This window comes from Sabethes cyaneus, chromosome 3 (assembly GCF_943734655.1).
Source record: "Sabethes cyaneus chromosome 3, idSabCyanKW18_F2, whole genome shotgun sequence".
NCBI lineage: Eukaryota > Metazoa > Arthropoda > Insecta > Diptera > Culicidae > Sabethes > Sabethes cyaneus.
Genome location: NC_071355.1, coordinates 43,726,662 through 43,746,178, shown reverse-complemented (window position 1 = coordinate 43,746,178; position 19,517 = coordinate 43,726,662). Strand labels below are relative to the sequence as shown.

The window sequence follows — 19,517 nt, the reverse complement described above, 5'->3', positions numbered from 1 at the left end:
CCGTCGAACTTGGCTAGCACCCGGTCGTATAGCTTTCAAGCACGGATTTTGGCCACACTATTCTGTTTTATGGTTCGGTTTGGCTGTTTGCTAGCTCGATACGACTTGATTCCTTCCCGGAGTCGAATTTTCGTCACGGTACTCTGTGCAGCACCGAATTTTCTGGCCAAATCACGGTCCGTCAGATTGGAATTCTTCTTGTTGGCCTTCAAAATCTTACCACGTAGTTTCCGGTCGACAGTTCCACTCCGGTGATTAACTGGAGGCTTCCGAATCGTTGTCAATGTTTCCTTATACGGTTTGATAACACGCGATATGGTATTTCTGGGCAATTTCAGTTGTTTAACTAGCCTAGATGCAGATCATAATGGATTTTCCAAATAACTGTGGACAATGTTTTCGCTTCTTTCGGCTTCCATGTTGTTTGTTTACAAACGTTTGTTTACAGTCGTTTTGCGGAATGTCAAAAATGCATAGGTGAAGCTACCAAAATTTCCGACTCATGGGCGTCAAGAACTTCCTAATCCGTCAACCAAGACCGCCACAATATGAGCAAAAGTTTGTTCCAATTCTAAATGAAACAAGCTTTACTTGTTATTAGAGATAGAAATCTACATGTCTTCGGAATACGAATTTCAACTGTTTATTAACGCTGTGTCAAATTGCTGGTATCACTTTTACTGACAGATCCTCAAAATTTAATAAATATTAAGAATAACCTCATATTTGGTGCTAAAATCTTGAAAATCGGTTCAGTGGTACAAAAGTTATGAAGTTATGTAGAAAGGAAAGTTGACAAAAACCGCAGTTTTTGGGGCAACTCTAACTCAGAAAGAGGCAACCCCAACGCCAATTGAAAAAAATATGAGTTGTACCGGAAGACTATCTATTTTTTAGAAAAATGGCATCCACGCTCTAGCCGTTCCAATGAGTCTGCTTACCCGTCAATTCAGGCGTTTTTCCTTAAGCATGCAAGTTTCCTGTGCATAAAAAGAGAAATCGAACGCCGCCTCAAGGTGAATACCGTCTCTCCGTCTCTCAGGATGGTTCACTGTACATTTAGGAATTCCAAAAGGCAATTGTTGGCTAATTGCTTATTGTTGGCTAAGCTGCGTCATCATGCACCTCTGGGTCTGCCTCTTCTTCTTGTCCTTACGGATTCCCGTAGGCTGCTTTTCTGCAGATCTTTTTCGTTGCTTTCCTCATGGTGAATCCGATTCATGTTCACCTACGTTCTAGAGTTTCTGCTGCAATCGACTGTTGATGATATCGACGATGGAGTTCCTTGTTGGATACCTGGCACGAATGATATAACACAGGTAGCAATTAATAAATACCTGTAGTTTTTGATTAGTCTCCGCTGCACTACGGTTTGCAGGCGTACAGCAATACGGATTGGAAATTCGGGTATTCGCATGTAGAGTGATCTGGTTTGAGCACCAAATGTTTCGTAGACCTGTAAGGGCAACCCCTGGCTTTCCTGATCCGTGTGGTTATATCAGTGTTGGTACCAGCATCGGGCGTTATCTGCCTACCAAGATATTAAATGACGTCCACCTGCTCAACCAATTGTCCCACTACTGCGAAGTTGATGGGATTGTCAGTGTTCACTACAACGGACGCAGTTTTTGCTATATTGACCGTGAACCCTGCTGCCTGGGAGCTCTCCTGGGGATTCGGCGTTGTGCGAGCTAGACATTGTCGTCGGTTAGACCGAGGTCATTTAGCTACTCCATCGTTGGAGGATTTCAAGGCAATTCTCGATCAGCAGTAACGCTTATAGGGTCGGACAAGATGCCATTGTGCAACACTTTGCACGAGAACGCCTCGTACTGTGTCTCAATGAGATGGACTAGCTTATCTGGAACTCATCTACGCCTAAGGGTCCCACGGATGTTGTAGTGGTTGAGTCGATTAAACGTCGTCTCAAAGTCAACGAACACCATCAGCAGAGAGTCCTGAAATACGTTGATCTACTCCAATATAATAGTAGCGTCGATCTTCTCCTGGATCTGGGTGAGGATTACCTTACAGAATACTTTCAGGGCAAGACAGAACAATGCGATGCCACGCCAGTAGCCGCTTTCAGTTAGGTCTCCTTTTTTAGAGACTTTGACCAATATGCCCTTCATTTGGGCTTCAAATGGTGAGTTGACAACCTGGAAGGAGCGTCAAACACAGCTCTGGTCCTCACAAGCTCCCGCCTCACGCCTCCACGAGTCATATGATACCAAATGCGGCGTAGCCTGGGCAATGTTGTCAATCTGACAATAGCGAAGTGAGGAGGTGCGACGCGAATACTGGCGCGGTAACCATAGCATGGCGGTAGAGGAAATGCTTCGTCAAACACGAGCGTCTGTCCACCAAGGAGGTGCGGCTCAAACAGCGTCTGTTCTCCATGTTAGGGGCGGCTGATTAGGGCGTCCTTATGCCAGCAGGGACTCTAAACAGTGCTGTGCACGATGGTCCTCCGGCGAGACAGGGGGTTAGGGGCAGGCCCAACAAGCCGCCCTGGAAAACTAAAAGTTACCAACAACGAAGAAGAAAATAGGGATCGGAACAATCGGCGTCGACCCACGCGACGAAATAAGGACTACGATTGGAAACTCGGGACATGGAATTGCAAATCGCTCGGCTTCCCGGGTTGCGATAGGATAATATATGATGAATTACATCCCCGAAACTTCGAAGTCGTAGCACTGCAGGAACTTTGCTGGACAGGACAGAAGGTATGGAAAAGCGGGCATCGAGCGGCTACTTTCTACCAGAGCTGTGGCACCACCAACGAGCTGGGAACCGGCTTTATAGTACTGGGAAAGATGCGCCAGCGTGTGATTGGTTGGCAACCGATCAACGCAAGGATGTGCAAGTTGAGGATTAAGGGCCGTTTCTTCAATTACAGTATCATCAATGTGCATTGCCCACACGAAGGGAGACCCGATGATGAGAAGGAGGCGTTCTATGCGCAGCTGGAGCAGGTGTATGATGGCTGTCCGCGACGGGACGTGAAAATCGTCATCGGTGACATGAACGCGCAGGTAGGACGGGAAGCTATATATAGACCGGTAATCGGGCCAAACAGCCTGCATGCCGCAACGAACGACAACGGCCAACGATGCGTAAGTTTTGCAGCCTCCCGCGGAATGGTAGTCCGAAGTACCTTCTTCCCCCGCAAAGATATCCACAAGGCCACCTGGAGATCACCAGACCAACGAATAGAAAACCAAATTGACCATATTCTAATCGACGGTAAATTCTTCTCTGATGTTATAAACGTTCGCACCTACCGCAGTGCGAATATAGATTCGGATCATTTCCTAGTTGCAGTTTGCATGCGCTCAAAACTCTCGACGGTGCATAACACGCGTCGAAGTCGTACGCCGCGACCCAACATCGAGCAGCTACGAGTCACCGGAGTTGCCCAGGAATACGCGCGGCAGCTGGAAGCAGCGCTACCAACGGAAGAGCAACTTGGCGCAGCAACTCTTGAAGATGGTTGGAAAGGCATTAAGACCGCCATCGGTAGCACTGCACTAGCCGCACTAGGTACAATGAATCCGAACCGAAGAAACGATTGGTTCGACGGCGAATGCGAGCAATTAGTGCAGGAGAAGAATGCAGCACGTGCGAGGATGCTGCAACACCGTACGAGGGCGAATGTGGATCGATATAAACAAGCACGGAACAGGCAAAACTCGATCTTCCGGAGGAAAAAGCGCCAACAGGAAGATCGGGATCGCGAGGCGATGGAAGAACTGTACCGTGCTAACGATAAACGGAGGTTCTACGAGAAGTTAAACCGCTCGCGCAAAGGCCATGTGCCGCAGGCCGATATGTGTCGAGACTCAGACGGTAATCTTCTCACGAACGAACGTGAGGTGATCGAGAGGTGGAAGCAGTATTATGACGAGCACCTTAACAGCGATGTAGCTGAACATGGAGGTGACGATATGGCAATAGATCTTGGAGCACGTGCAGAAGACGACAGAATACCAGCCCCTGACCTCCAGGAGGTAGCAGAAGAGATCGGTCGGCTGAAGAACAATAAAGCGGCTGGGGCTGATCAGCTACCCGGCGAGCTGCTGAAATACGGTGGTGACGCACTGGCTAGAGCGCTGCACTGGGTCATTGTCAAGATTTGGGAGGATGAGCTACTACCGGAGGAGTGGACGGAAGGCATCGTGTGTCCGATCTACAAAAAGGGCGACAAGTTGGATTGTTGCAATTACCGCGCAATCACACTGTTGAACGCCGCCTACAAGGTACTCTCCCAACTTTTATGTCGTCGACTATCACCATTTGCAAAGGAGTTCGTGGGGCAATATCAAGCGGGATTCATGGGTGCCCGTGCCACCACGGACCAGATTTTCGCGCTTCGGCAAGTGTTGCAGAAATGTCGCGAATACAACGTGCCCACGCATCATTTATTCATCGACTTCAAATCGGCGTACGACACGATCGATCGAGATCAGCTATGGCAGATTATGCACTACTACGGATTTCCGGATAAACTAACGCGATTGGTCAAGGCGACGATGGATCGAGTAATGTGTGTTGTTCGAGTATCAGGGGCAGTCTCGAGTCCCTTTGGATCTCGAAGAGGGTTACGGCAAGGTGATGGGCTTTCATGTTTGCTGTTTAACATCGCTTTGGAGGGTGTGATAAGAAGAGCGGGTATAGACACAAGTGGCACGATATTCACGAAGTCCGTCCAGCTTCTTGGTTTCGCTGACGACGTTGACATCATTACACGTACCTTTGAGAGGATGGCGGAAACGTACATCGGACTGAAAGCTGAAGCCAAACGGATAGGACTTGTCATTAATGTATCGAAAACAAAATACATGAAAGGAAGAGGTTCTAAAGAAGTGAATGCTGACCTCCCTCCCCGGATTCATTTAGACGGTGATGAAATCGAGGTGGTAGAAGAGTTCGTGTATCTGGGCTCACTGGTTACCGCAGACAACGACACCAGCAGAGAAATACAAAGACGCATTATGGCAGGAAATCGTGCCTACTTTGGACTCCGTAGGACGCTGCGATCGAACAAAATTCGCCACCGCACGAAGTTAACAATCTACAAGACGCTGATTAGACCGGTAGTCCTTTACGGCCATGAGACATGGACTATGCTCGTGGAGGACCAACGCGCCCTTAGTGTTTTCGAACGGAAGGTGTTGCGCACCATCTACGGCGGAGTGCAGATGGAAGACGGAACGTGGAGGAGGCGAATGAACCATGAATTGCATCAGCTGCTTAGGGAACCACCCATCGCTGCCACCGCAAAAATCGGTCGCCTGCGATGGGCTGGGCATGTCGTGAGGATGTCGGACGACTGCCCGGTTAAAAAAGTTCTCAATAACGATCCGACTGGAACGAGACGGCGGGGCGCGCAGCGAGCAAGATGGATCGATCAAGTGGAAGGCGACCTGCGGACCCTACGTAGACTACGTGGCTGGCGAATTGCGGCCATGGACCGAGTAGAATGGAGACGACTTCTTCGTACAGCAGAGGAAACCACGGCCTGGAGCTGATTAATTGATTACCAATATGCCCTGCAACCAGTCCACCGGAACAGTTGCGGTTTCCTATATATTACTGAATGTATCATCTGGATTTACAAAGATGGCTTAACTTTAAGCATCTCGGCTAACATTCAGTCAATCCCTGCCACTCTGTTTTTGCTGTTGGCTGCTCCAATTTCACCAGTGGTGGTGCCTCAGAGTTGACGCGATTAATGTGACGAGCTGTTGGCATCTTGCGCTGCTGGTTTTGTTGGTCTGACATTTCAGTCTAATGAGCTATTCTGTAAGGTCAGTCAGTAACCGACCAGCTCTGCCCTATTGCAGCATCTTTGTATTCATTCTGACATCACTAAGACGACGAAAAATATCGTACAACAAACGGATATCACTATTGGCGGTGGTGGTTTCTGCTTCTTCGGCTATGGAGTTAGTCTCGGTTCTCTTGTCCCGCATACAAGCTAATTCAACAGCCATCCCCAGTTCGGCGTGTCGTTGACGGGCTGCTGTCTTGGCCGATCTGGTTCGCGCTCGCTCTATGCCGGCTTTCGACTCTCTCCGCTCATCGATCAGCCTCCATGTTTCATGCGGAGTCCACTACCCCCACTTGCTGCGCACTTTGCCGAGAATTTCCTTACTGGTCTTCATTACGACGCGTTCTTATCACCTTGGGATTCTCCAATCGGCAGACATCGTAACGACATCCAACTTTCTCCTCCCGTCACTGGACACGTGATGGGTGGATGCAATATCAGTTTGTTGCATACATCAAGAAGACTGCTTCTCCAGTTTCAGTTGATGCAGATGTGGTCATTTTTTTGCCGTCGTGTGAAACCCTCGTGACCCACGTGAAGTGCAGGTTTAAGGGGAAAGAGCGATCCACCAATGACCGTGTTGTTAGTACAACAGAACTCTGTAAACAGCTCCCCGTTTTCGTTCATTTCTTTAAGATCATGACGCGTTCGAGGCAATCTTCGCATTGAACTCGCCCAATCGGATTTGAATGTAAGCCCTTCAGGATTTTCTGAACCACGCTGTTCAGCTGGATGTAGAAACTCTGTTTCTCCTGCAGGTCGGAAGCATCTGTTGGTGCATAGCACTGAATTGCTGAGAGGTATCCAAGCTGTATACTAAATCTGACCATGATTATTCTTTCGGTTAACGGCTCCCACTTAATCAGGGCCGTATATGCGCGATAGGTAGGACGTAGGAATCCAATTCTCTCTACTCGCCATGCCCAATGGGCAAAAACGATCTCGTAATCCTAATTAATTGAAGCCGCTGGTTTGGAATCTTACAAGATACCTATTTCTATGTAAAAATGCAAGGAATCGATCGGCAATACAGCCCGGACTCGATTATCCGGGTGACAATTTTTATTTTCAGCCCGGATAATCGAATCACCCGGATAATCGAATCATCATTTTTGGTACAAAAAATTTTTAGGCATGTCAAGTTTTTTGACTTTTAGGTATCAGAAATGTTTTATTTATTATTGACCTATCTTCCCAAAAGTCAGAAAATTCCTTTCTTACGATTTTTTCCATTGATAATTTTTTTGGTACCATATTATTTTTTGTCTGTTATGTTTTCCAATATTTAGGTATTATAAATGTTTTTTTATTATTGATCAATCTCCCATAGTCATAAAATTCCTCTTTTGCAATTTTTTTTATTGATTATTACGATGATGATGATGATGGTAATGGTGATGATGATGATGATTTTTAAGTAAAAAAATTGATTCCTTCATCGCAGGATTTTTTTTTTGTTTTGTTCGCCGATAAAAGGAATATAAGGAAGGAATTTTGTAGCTTTAGGGAGGTGTATCAATACTTGTCAAGTTGGAATCATCATTTAGCATGAAAACTATAACATTAGGGCTTAACATAAATCATTGAAAAAAAATATTTTTTTTTCACCCGCATAATCGAGTCTAAAAACCCGGATAATCGAATCCCCGGATAATCGAGTCCGGCCTGTAGTCCCATTTTGTACAGACTTTGGGAAAATGTCAATTTTGCCCCATAATCCACAAAATTCAAGGTTAAAGAAAAACTAAATAAACGGTATAAAAACTTATTTGCCGCTAGGGAAAGTACGGAAGAGCTAGATCTTCTTTTAGTTTCATAAAGAGCTCTTTTATCTTCTTGAGGGAATGGAGGATCGAATGCTGTACTTGTTAAAGGACTTCGAGTCACAATATGCTTCGTGTGGTTAACATATCGGTCAGATAAAACTCCAGTTTTGAAATTCTTTCGACGAAGTCGCGTTTCATTTCGTTTGATCACGACGAATTGTTGTGGACTGAAATTAGGTGAAAGCTTATTTTTCTTAATGAAATTTCCTACTACTGCACAATCCCCTATGTCGATGTGAGACTGCTTTGCCTTTCGTTTTCCATCGGTATACTGTCTTCCTTTTTCTTTAGATTTAGCATCGTTTTGTTTGGCTTTTTGCAGACATACTTTTCGGGTAGATTGAGGTAATTTATCACGCAATTCCACTCAAATATTAATACAGACGGCGAGAAGTTCGTCATCGTCACTGAGTGCGGAGTTCCTCGGAATGCAAAAAGTATTGTATATCGTTTTTCCAATCGCGTCCCATACCAACACTAATTTGAATGGATCTTATTAATGTTCGATTATGCCTTTCAACTTGTCCATTTTGAAATGTGGCATAAGGAACAGAATGTGTGATTTTTACTCCTCTGATGAGAAAGGTTGACTTATTATCGCATACTATTTCCTCGGGATAACTAAAACGAGCAAATACTTTCCTCATTTTGCTGACTGTGAGTTTCGCTGTCATTGAACTTTGAATAATGACTTCGATGTATCTTGAAAAATGATCAGTTATTACTAGTAAATGGTTTCCTCGAGGAATTTGCAGAAGCGTAACAGATGATTCGGAATTGGCCTTCCGTATTCCTTTGAACTAATATTGCTCTAAGATCAACTGGACTTCCATCTGCTATCACGTACGTTTCATATTCTGGAGTATAATATCCAAGACTTTCATCGCTAAGCAAAATCTCTTTAATTTCATCAAATGCTCTCTGATGTATCGATTCCCAGTGGAATTTAACACCTAGTGGGTGAGTAAGTTTAGAGGATATGTAATCGTTGATTTCCTTCCATGCCAAGTAAGCTTCAAATTGTTCTCTACATTTTTCCCAACGTACGGACACCAAACCCTCAGCGTCCTCAACGAATGGAGAGACAAGCGGGTTTACCATACCTGAATTTTAAACACTACTTTTCAAAATATTTTCTGAAATTAAATCTTAGAGTGCATTCCATAAATGTTTTAATTTTAACTTGAGTTCACCCAATGTTACATGTAACAAGATCCGAAGGTCGCCCAGGACCTATTCTGTCTTTCGCATCCATGGATCGCCAGGGACTTATTTTACGCTTTATATCCAAAGATCGCTAAGGATATATTTTAACATCCAAGGAACGCCAAGGATTAGTAGAACTTTCAGTATCCAAGGTTCGGCAAGGATTTGTTATTGTCTTCTGCCATTTCACTTAAGGAACAGATTTTGTTTTATGTACCGCAGAATAGCTACTGATCCTCGGAGTTCTCCTTTTTATGTTAACTTTGTGTCAAGCACTCTAAAGCTTCTCAGAAATTTTATTTTGTTGAAAAATTTATTTGCTGTTTATTTCATTTACCATTGGCCACGCCATTATCTTGTTAACTTCTGCTTCCAGCTTCAGGTCAGCTTCGAGTTTTGGTTTTTCTTTTTATCCTCGTCGCCAAATTTGTAGAAACGTATCTTGATACAACGGGAGTCTGAGTAGAAGTAACTTTTATTCTGCCAAATTGTCATTATATACATTTCTATGACTGCTACGATCCTACACTGTACACGCTCAAGTTTAATGATGTGGATGTTTGCAGTGGAACGAAAACAGAAACAGCCGTAGAACAGATCGACGGATCTACAGATATCTAGAACAGATAATATTGATGTTTTGTAAAGTTTGATGAGATCTTCAGGGTGAGCTCCCCACCATGTTCCGGTTATTGTACAAAGAAAATTGATTCTCTGGTGACATCTCTGAATTAAATCCCTTACATGGCATTTCCCGCATTTGCAGATGCATTTGGAGTCAAGCCAAAGACCAAGGTATTTATGTACTAAATGTACTGTACTGAGTGATCATTTCATCCATGTTGTGAAGTTGTAACTGAGATGGTTCGTGTTTTCTAGAAAATACTAATAATCCAGTTTTTTCTGCAGAAAACTTGATACCTAGCTGTGGAGCCCACGTTGATAAATTAAGTAGTTTCGTGTAATGGTTTTGTAAAGCGATAGCTCTAGGACCGGTAGCCGAAACTACACTATCATCTGCAAATTGTCTTACTGTGCATGGGTTTGTAAGACATTCATCAATGTCGTTGATATAAAAATTATTCAGCACCAACTCTAGAGTTGACAAGTCTCGTGCAATTTTCGGATAGCAAATTATGTACAAAAATTGTTTAAAAATGGCGAAAATTCTTGTCGGTGAAGTTTATCCGAAAGAATGTCAATTGAAACTGAATCGGAGGCCTCTTTAATATCTAAGAAAACAGATGCCATTTGTTCCTTTCGAGCATAAGCAAACTGCACTTCTGTTAAAAGCAACACAAGGCAATCATGTGTTCCTTTGGCTCTACGGAATCCAAGCTGGGTGTTAGATAACAAACCATTTGTCTCAATCTGCGGATGCAAGATAGTATTGTAATCGGTCTGTATGAGTTATGGTCGTTGGCAGCTTTACCGTGTTTTTGGATGGCAATCACCTTAACCTGTCTCCAGTCTCTTGGAACTTTATTTTGCTCGACGAACTTGTGGAATAAATTTAACAAATGTCGCTTAGCAATGTTGGGTAAATTCTTTAATAATTTAAATTTGATTCTATGATAGACATCGTCATATAGCACAGAGACGTGTAGAAAACAAACGTGTATCTACGCAATTTGTCTATGTCTCCTTTGTTTGCGCCTGAGCAAGTGTATATTTCGAGATGGTGATTAAAACTGAGAGACATGCCTTTGACTAGCACTCGCACATAGTGAGCAGTGTGTTTGAAAAGCTCCTAGCAAGCACCGTGCAATGCACTGTGCTTATTAAAGCTTTTTGTTTTGCAAGTTTTAACCGTTAGTATGTTTATTAGATCCTCTAGTTTATACGATTATGAAAATGGCATTTCCATTTCATTGAACAGCAACAGAGTCATATGGATATATCTTTCTAGCAGATTCCATTGACTTTAATATGCCTCGCTTTCATTAACTGTGAATCGATTTTTTCCTTGTTGGGGACCTTGGACCACTGCGACCAGTTCTTTGATCTATTGTGGTGTGTCCTCTTTTGCTGTATGCCTTTACTTATGAACAGCTACTATGTCGTTTAGTAATTGTTTTTTTAATTGAATGCATCATCCCAACACGGTAATATGCTGAGAATAAATTGTACTACTTTCTGAGGAGAACTAGCCCATATTTCCGAAGGCTCCAACAGTCCTTTATCAATAAATTTGCGCCTTATATTGAATAGTGCCGTGCATTCGCGCAGTATATGATGAGCGCTTTCACACTCTAGATTGCAGAAACGACATCTATCATCATTAAGCTTTCCTATTACCTTCAGATGATATTTGCTTGGACAATGACCAGTAACCACTCCGCTAAAAGTACTCAAATCTATTTTTGAAAGATTCAATAGCTTTTGCGTGATTGAGGCATTTGGCTTAATAAACCGTTTTGCATGATAGAGTATTATTCCAGTTCAATATGACCTGATTCTCTTCCCGTTTTTTCAGTTCCATCTTGCACGTACTATTGGATACCCCACAGAAAGGTTCGGGACCTATGAATTCCATAGCAGATCTAGATCTGGCTAGTTCGTCTGCTGTTTTATTACCTTCTATAATACCACAGTGCCCGGGAACCCAAAAGAGGTTTACCCTGTTGTGTGTAGATAGTTGTTGAAGCAGTTTTACACAGTCCCAGACCAATTTAGAAGTTAGAAGCAAGTTAATTTAGAAGCAAGCAACAGATTTTAGAGCTTTCAGAGCTGCTTGACTGTCTGAGAATATACAAATATTTGCATACCTATATTTTCTCTTCAAGCAGATCGAAGTACATTCTAGAATAGCATATATTTCGGCTTGAAAAACCGTTGGCCATTTGCCCATTGCCACTGACCTATTCAGTCCAGGACCAGTAATGCCAGCCCCCACTCGGTCTGCCAATTTCGAACCATCAGTGTAAAAAATTATTGAACCATCTCTGACATAGGGGCCCCCTCGTCCCCATTCAATACAATCTGGTTCATGGATGCTAAATAAATGGTCAAAATCGAATTTTTTTTCCATTAGATCTTCAGCTTGAAAAATAAGAGCATCAATTTCAAATTCCTTTAGGATACTTAGGTTAGATCACCACTGAATAGATTTTTAGTTCGTCTGAGTCTTATTGCGTTTTTAACGGCCTCTAGTTGAATGATCTGAGATAATGGCAGCAGAATTAATAGAGCATCTGGGGCTTTAGACGTAGTTCCCATTGCTCCTGTTATAGCGATAGTAGCGCGCCTTTGCAGCTTTCCAAGTTTAATTTGAATCGTCTTTTTTTTCGTTTTCGGCCACCAAACTAATGCTGCATATGTGATTCTAGGTTTCACTATAACCGAGTAAATCCAATGTATCATTTTTGGCCTTAGACCCCATTTTTTACTGAACATTCTTTTACATGCCCAAAACGCACTAGTAGCTTTGTTGATCACTTGTTCGATATGTATATTCCAGTTGATTTTTTATCTAGAGTAATTCCAAGACACTTAGCTTCTGTAGAAAACGGTATGGGAGTTTGGTCTAAGTGCAAAGTTATGAAGTTAGTTTTATTTCTTTTTCTGTGAATCGATTACGCATTATTCTATAATTCGTCTTGAAAGCAAATTACATGCGATTCAATACGAAGTACTTAGCAGCCTCCGTAGAAAGGTGAAGGAAGGGCCCCTAATATGGAAAAATCTGACAAATCACTTGAAATCTTTTACATTTCTTAGATTTCCTAAGAGCGTATCTCATTTGTAACCGCCGTGGTCGTTTACACCCGGGCTTTTCTAACTGCAATATCAACGGATTTTATTGATCATTCGAAACGAATTTATGCAAAGACCCTCGTTATTTGCAATATTTAGGGACATGCCCGATCTGCCATAACATTTAATGAGGAAAAACATCTTTAACAATATTTTTAAAACTATTCACAACATGGTGCAAAAAATTGGCAACTGTCAGTTATTGTTCCATTGCCTACTAACCTTCATGCTTAACATCTGGATTTGAAAAAAAAGCTCCGTAAAGGCCCAAATTTAAACGAGAACGCAAGGTGACCACAAGGTCGTCTAAGACGTGAACTCCATTAAAACATTTTTATTTAATCTAGGTATATTTGTCAACTCAAATTCTTTACTTTATCAAGTGACAAAGTGTATGACACGCTGATCCTAGCATTTATTTATTCCATTTCAGATAGAACTCAGTATAGCAATTGCATTTGAAAAATTCTATTCTTCTAGACTTGTCTTGCAAAGATAATATCTAAAAATGATAATAAAATATTGTGCAATAGGTCAAATCAACAAAGAATTTTAATGTAATTGCCCTTTAGCAATCATTAAAGATTAAAGTTGGATTAATATTGTAGCTTTCACCCATTCATCGTTACTACCAAATATCTCCACTTGTAAAACCTGATGACAACGCATTGTTGATCGCAATATTCTTCACTCACCATTTACCAACATTTTTAGCAATCTAAACCAGCTGTTTATTCATTTTATTCTTGAAATTGTATTTGGCTAGAACAGAACCTTCACCGTATTACTCCAAGCACAATATTCACCTGTATCAACAATGTCGGGCGCCTGTCGCCTGTATATTATTAATTCCAATCAATAAAAAAAATCACCGTTCACCACCCTTCACAACCGAACTTTCTCACGATCAGCTTTTCTTCACAATGTACACTTCAAGCAACAAAACTTCTCTTCAATTTTGCAATCAAAGTCGGCTAAATGTTTTCACTAAAATTCACAGATTATAAACAGATGTGTTTTGACCCAAAAAGTCGTGTAAAATGACACATACGAATCGAAAAGAACACAAGGTTTTTTCCCTTCCGCGAAATTCCCCAAAAAAAAGAAGGTTCATCGAAACCTCAGCTTCGTTATAGAGAAAACACACACCAAACAAAACACACGCAAGAAACCTCGACGGCGGTTGAAACGCAACTGAATGCAAACTTTGAATAGAGCTTTTATCGCGCTACTTGCTGCTGAGCTGATGGAAAAGCATAATATTATACACATCCACCGATCACACAACGCAAAAATAACAGAAATACCGCTACTAGCGCAAAGTTCCCACCAACAACACAAGCAAATGCAGCTGAACCGAACTGCAATGATGCCAGTAAACAGACATCACAAATTACATTCAAACGTTAAACTGTTATGAATATCATAATATTTCTGGTTTCCTAATAATATTCGATAAACGTTAATTACTCATACATTTGCAAAGTAATCAAAAGATCAGAGAAATTAGATTAAAACTAAACTAAGTGTGAAACCATTCCGCTAATCCGCATCACTGCTCGGTGATGCATTCAGTATTGGTGTGATGGTTGGTGGTCGAACGTCGAAGTAGTGTCGCAAAGTGCGTGTTAATTTTTTTTTCTTTTCTCCGCAAGCGATGAATGAGTGTGCCTGTGTGAGTGTTCAGCAAGCATCAAGGTATATCTGGCTGGGCAGTCCGAAGCGTTTGCTCGGTCACTTCGAACTGAATGGTACTGGTCGAAGCGGTCGAAAGCAGTTAGAGGCCGAAATGGAAGAGTGGCTAATACAGTGGATCTATTGATGGAATCGTGTAACTCCAAATGAATAGAACGATAAGTTTATTAATCTATATTTCGATATAAAATATGTATTTTTAACAAATATTTTTATTACTCCTGGGCATCAAAAATGTTTAGAGGAATTCTTAGATTTGTTCATTTGAACACGACAATCCGCGAATCACAGCATTCGCTAACTCTACGGATCAAAGCATGTTCGGAAATTCTTTCATAGAATTGGCCTCTTTTCCAACTGGACCACCAACGAGGTAAGACCTGAATTGACAGACTCCCTGCGCTACCTGGCAGAGCAGCACAAGACTTAACTTTAAAAAGAGTTCACTAGGGATAAAAGGCGATTTTCAGCATTTTTCTCAGGCCACAAAGTCGAAGCTAAGTCGAGCGAAATCAATTAAAATTGCGTTGCACGAAGGTTGATCGGCCACCACTCGATCACCAGCTTCTGCATCTCTTCCATCACCGTAAAAGCTGTGCCCGGCTCGTGTGTATTACCGCAGCTCTGGTAGATGATGTGACCATCCCTATAAGTACGTAAAATCGTTCCTTTCCAACATACTTCCTGCAGTGCCTGCTACGATGGCTATGTGATCTAGTTTTCACAGTTTGTAGAACAGAAGTGCGCGGAACGATTGGTTAGCAACCATCGACGTTGTTTATACATTCAACAGTTTCCGCTTTGAAAATTTCGGTAATCGTCAAGGGTTACCCAGCGGGGGTGAAAAACAAATTTGAACATCAGAAAACCTCTCTTGACTAACGTTGGTTCAGAGAGCACGTGGACGAGGAAATTTAGAGACCGAAAATTCCACGTTCCTAATTTTCAATCGTTCTTCTCCTCTGTTGGGTACTCTCGCCACTGCGTCCATTATTTTGAACTATTGTGGTATGCTCCGTTTTATTATTTTACTATACGCTTCAAGCTTACCTATCCCTTATTGAGGAAGTGACAGGCTGGTAGCTGGAGCGAGACATGTGCCAATCAGGGATGACTAGGTTTATGAACCTAGTACCCTGGTCGGCGACGCCAACCAGATCTTCCCTTTTTGAGATACTGCAGTCTGAGTACCAACATTTGCACCTAACCCGTCATCTCAACAAGTGATTATCCAGCAACAAGCCCTCAAGATGCCAATTCCAACGTTCAGTGGAAGCTATACCGAATGACCGAAGTTTAAGGCAATTTTTAACGATCTGACGGCCAATTCGGGTGATACAGATGCCATAAAACTGTATCATCTGAACAAAGCGCTTATCGGAAATGCCGCAGGTGTGCTAGATGCCAAAATCCTAAGTGAAGGGAACTACCAACAGGCCTGGAACGTCTTGATGGACCGCTACGACAACAAACGAGGCATAGTGGAGAGCCATTTCCGAGGACTGCTGACATTAAAAAAGATGTCTTCCACCGCCAATAAAGAACTTCGTGCCATCGTTGATGAAGCAGTCAACCAAATCGGAAGCCTGCGCTTCCTCCAGCAGGATCATCAATGGAACGGCAGAGCATTTCTTCGTTTTCTTGATCGTGTCAGCTCTAGACAAGAGTGCGCGCCATGCTTGGGAAGCAACGCAGAAAAAGGGTGAGTTATCGAATTACCAGCAAACCATCGACTTCCTGAAATCTAGATGCCAAGTTCTGAAGAATTGTCCAGCCGCAGTCCAGCCAGCCCCGTCGAATCCAAAATAAACCCATCCACCACAAAGAAGTGTGCCACAAAGAAGCCATGCTGCATCGACCGGCCCATCCCAATCAACAGTCTCCTGTGAAATTGGTGGCGGTCCCCATCGAAACGCCCAGTGTTCGGCGCTATCCAGCCTAACCCCAGCCCACAGCCCAGAAGAACGAGAAGATCCGAGCAGCTGGAAGTTGTTTCAACTGACTGCGCAAAGGCCATCGCTCCAAAGATTGTCCTTCCGATAAGACATGCCACAAGTGTCAACGCCGACTTCACACATTGGTCCATGAGAATGGAGAACCCAGCCGAGGTACGAAGCCTAACGTATCACTTCCCACCGAGACGATGGCAACCCCGCCACCGATACCAGCTGCAACATCATCCAAGATGCCAGCACCAGTGAACCAACCGTTTCAACAACGTGTTCCGCAAACTTCGCCCAGTCAACCAAGACTGTACTGTTGTTGACTGGTGTGGTGCAAAATGGGACATTCAACAGCTTTGGCAAATCGAGGAAGTACCAGACGTCCCCAACCTGTCGACCGAAGAGGTAGCATGCGAAATCCACTTCCTATCCACCTACCAGCGTGATGAATCTGGAAGATTCATGGTCCAGCTTCCGTTCAATAGTGATCTTCCCCTCCTGGACGATTGTCGTGCTCTGGCCCTGAAGCGTTTTCTGATGTTGGAGAAACGACTCGTCCGCAATCCAGAACTTCGAATTCAGTATGTGGATTTCATCCGGGAGTATGAAGCTCTCGGTCACTGCCGGGAAATCAAGGAATCTGAAGATCCACCTAACCAGCAGAGCTACTACCTTCCTCACCATGCCGTACTTCGACCTTCCAGTTCGAGCACGAAATGTCGTGTCGTGTTCGATGAAAGTGCCAAATCTTCGCCGTCGCATCTTTCACTGAACGATGTACTCCACCAGTACTCGGTCCAGTAGTGCAAAACGATCTACATCACATGCTACGCTTCCGTAAGTTCAAGGTAGCATTCACCGGAGACATCTGTAAAATGTATCGTCAAGTAGTCGAAGCCCCATCGGATCGTCGATTCTTGCGCATTTTCTGGCGAGAGCAGCCGTCGTTGCTTTTGCGTGTCTTGGAGTTGTGCACTATCACCCACGGTACCGCTTCGGCCCCCTATCAAGCAACCAGGTGTAGGAGATGCATATTATAGAAAGTTTAGGTTTGTGATGACACTGGGGTAAATAGTTATTTATTTTTTTCTTTAATTCCTTTCTATAATATGCATCTCCTACACCAGGTGCTTGGTAAAACGCGTCAAGGAAGATGGCGAGAACTTTCCCATCGCAGCTCGCATAGTGAAGGAGGAGACCTACAGGAGCTGACTCGGTGGAAGATGCAATCGTGGCTACACAACAGTTAAAGGAACTCCTAAGCCGAGGAGGTTTTCCTATTCGAAAATGGTGCTCTAATTCCCAAGAGCTGATGGAGAATATTCCTATGGATGAACGAGAGACGATGACTCCGGGGGAGCAAGGAGTGAACGAAACCAAAAAGGTGTTAGGCCTGCGTTGGGACCCAACCGCCGATACATTGAAGATCGCCTATCATCCGAATCCACCTGTGAAACAACCACCAACGAAACGTACGATGTACTCCGAAATTGTCAAATTCTTCGACCCCCTTGGACTGGTTTCACCGGTTATCGTCTTGGCGAAACTCCTCGCGCAGATGAAATGCGGTGGATGAAATTATTGCCAAGCAGTGGCAAAACCTTCAACTTTCTTTCAGGAAGTTGTGCTGTGGAGTGACAGTACGATTGTCTTGGCCTGGCTAAAGAAACCCCTCAACCAGTTGCAGCTGTTCGAGCGAAATCGAGTAGCTGTGATCTAGCAGCACACAGACAAGTTCCGTTCCGCATCCAGCCGATGTCATCTCTCGCGGAGATCTTCCCGAAGATTTGGCAACCAACACCTTCTGGTGGCATGGTCCGAGTTACCTTGAAACGGTGGGCTATGAAGTGGCTATTCCGGACGAGATACCTGAGGAAGCGCTATACCGTAACTGAAAGTTGCCGTCGCTATCTCCGATGTCAGAATGGATATGCCTTCATTCTTCTCCAATCACAGCAATTTCCGCAAGCTACAACGAATTGTTGGCTACATTCGTCGGTTTGCTGATAGTGGCCGTAAGCAGAATCCAGCCGACCGAGAACTCAGATCCCATCTACCGTCCATGAGCTTCGCCGTGCACTTTGCTGACGAAATCAAACGAGTCCTCGACAACGAACCCTGCGAGAGGTTAGGAAATCTTCGTCCTATCTACACCAACAATTTGCTCCGTGTTGGTGGCCGACATGACCGATCGCAACTACCATTTGAAAGTCGCCATCCAATTATCTTACCGGATAAGGATCCAGTGATTCATCGTTTCATCCAGCAGATGCAGATCGAACTTCTTCACGTCGAGCTAACAGGTTTGCTGAATGCTCTTCGCAAAAGGTACTGGCTCCCGAAAGGTCGATCCATCATTCGTTTCATCACCCGGCGATGCGTTAAATGCTTCCGAACTAATCCTACGACACCCAATCAACTAATGGGAAACCTGCCACTCGGACAACGCCACCAACTTTCGAGGTGCGAATCATGAATTGAACAGCCTATACCAACAGTTCCAGAATCAGCAGGCTGTGAACGCCATCGAATCCTTTTGTTGCAGCCATGAAATCGAGTGGCACTTCATCCCGCCGGACGCCCCGGAGTTCGGCGGCCTCTGGGAGGCGGCCGTGAAATCCTGTACAACACATCTGAAGCGTGTCGTCGGCAATATAAAGCTAACATTTAAGGAGCTTTCGACTTTCATGGCTCAAACCGAGGCCGTATTGAATTCCCGCCCTTTATTCGCCATCTCGAATGACCCGGTGGATCCCCTTCGTGAACATTTTTGGAGTGCTTGGAGCAGAGATTATCTGAAAACCCTGCAACCCCGAAAGAAGAATCAACGAGAGATGCCAAATGTTCACAAGGGCATGATCGTCCTGCTTCATGACCGGAACCAACCACCCCTCAGTTGGAAATTAGGACGCATCGTAGCAGTCTACCCTGGTGACGATGGACTTGTTCGTGCAGTCGATGTATTCTCCAAGGGCTGCAAGTATCGTCGTCCAATCAACAAGGTATCCATCCTGCCTATCGAAGACAACGAGTTAGACTAATCTCAAGTTTTTTTTAGTCTTGACCTTGAAATGCGGTCATACATATATATTAATATTTTTTTTGAAACGATAGTTCTACAATTGATGAAGGGACGGTAGGGGAAAGCAATGAAAATTTTTGGTGAAGGTGGGGAAGAGCGGAAAGGAAAGGAGGGGGGGGGTATTGGCAGCTACGCTTGACAAGTAGTCATTTTGGCTCCTACCTTTTGTCCAA

The 19,517-nt window shown here is 43.8% G+C and overlaps 1 protein-coding gene and 1 long non-coding RNA gene across 3 annotated transcripts in view; one reads left to right on the top strand and one right to left on the bottom strand.

Annotated features, from left to right (window-relative positions):
* LOC128742577 (uncharacterized) overlaps nt 1–13,819 on the bottom strand; it is a 198,446-nt gene extending 184,627 nt beyond the window's left edge. The window contains exon 1 of one of the 2 annotated variants that reach the window (XR_008412264.1): nt 13,431–13,819. This is a non-coding gene — a long non-coding RNA (uncharacterized LOC128742577). The other variant, XR_008412265.1, reaches the window with a different exon arrangement.
* Nucleotides 13,820–16,409: 2,590 nt separating this feature from the next.
* LOC128739518 (uncharacterized) lies at nt 16,410–17,066 on the top strand. The gene is made up of 2 exons (XM_053835012.1): nt 16,410–16,427; nt 16,617–17,066. Exons 1-2 carry the CDS (start codon nt 16,410–16,412, stop codon nt 17,064–17,066), a joined length of 468 nt encoding a protein of 155 aa, XP_053690987.1.
* The last annotated feature ends 2,451 nt before the right edge of the window (nt 17,067–19,517 follow it).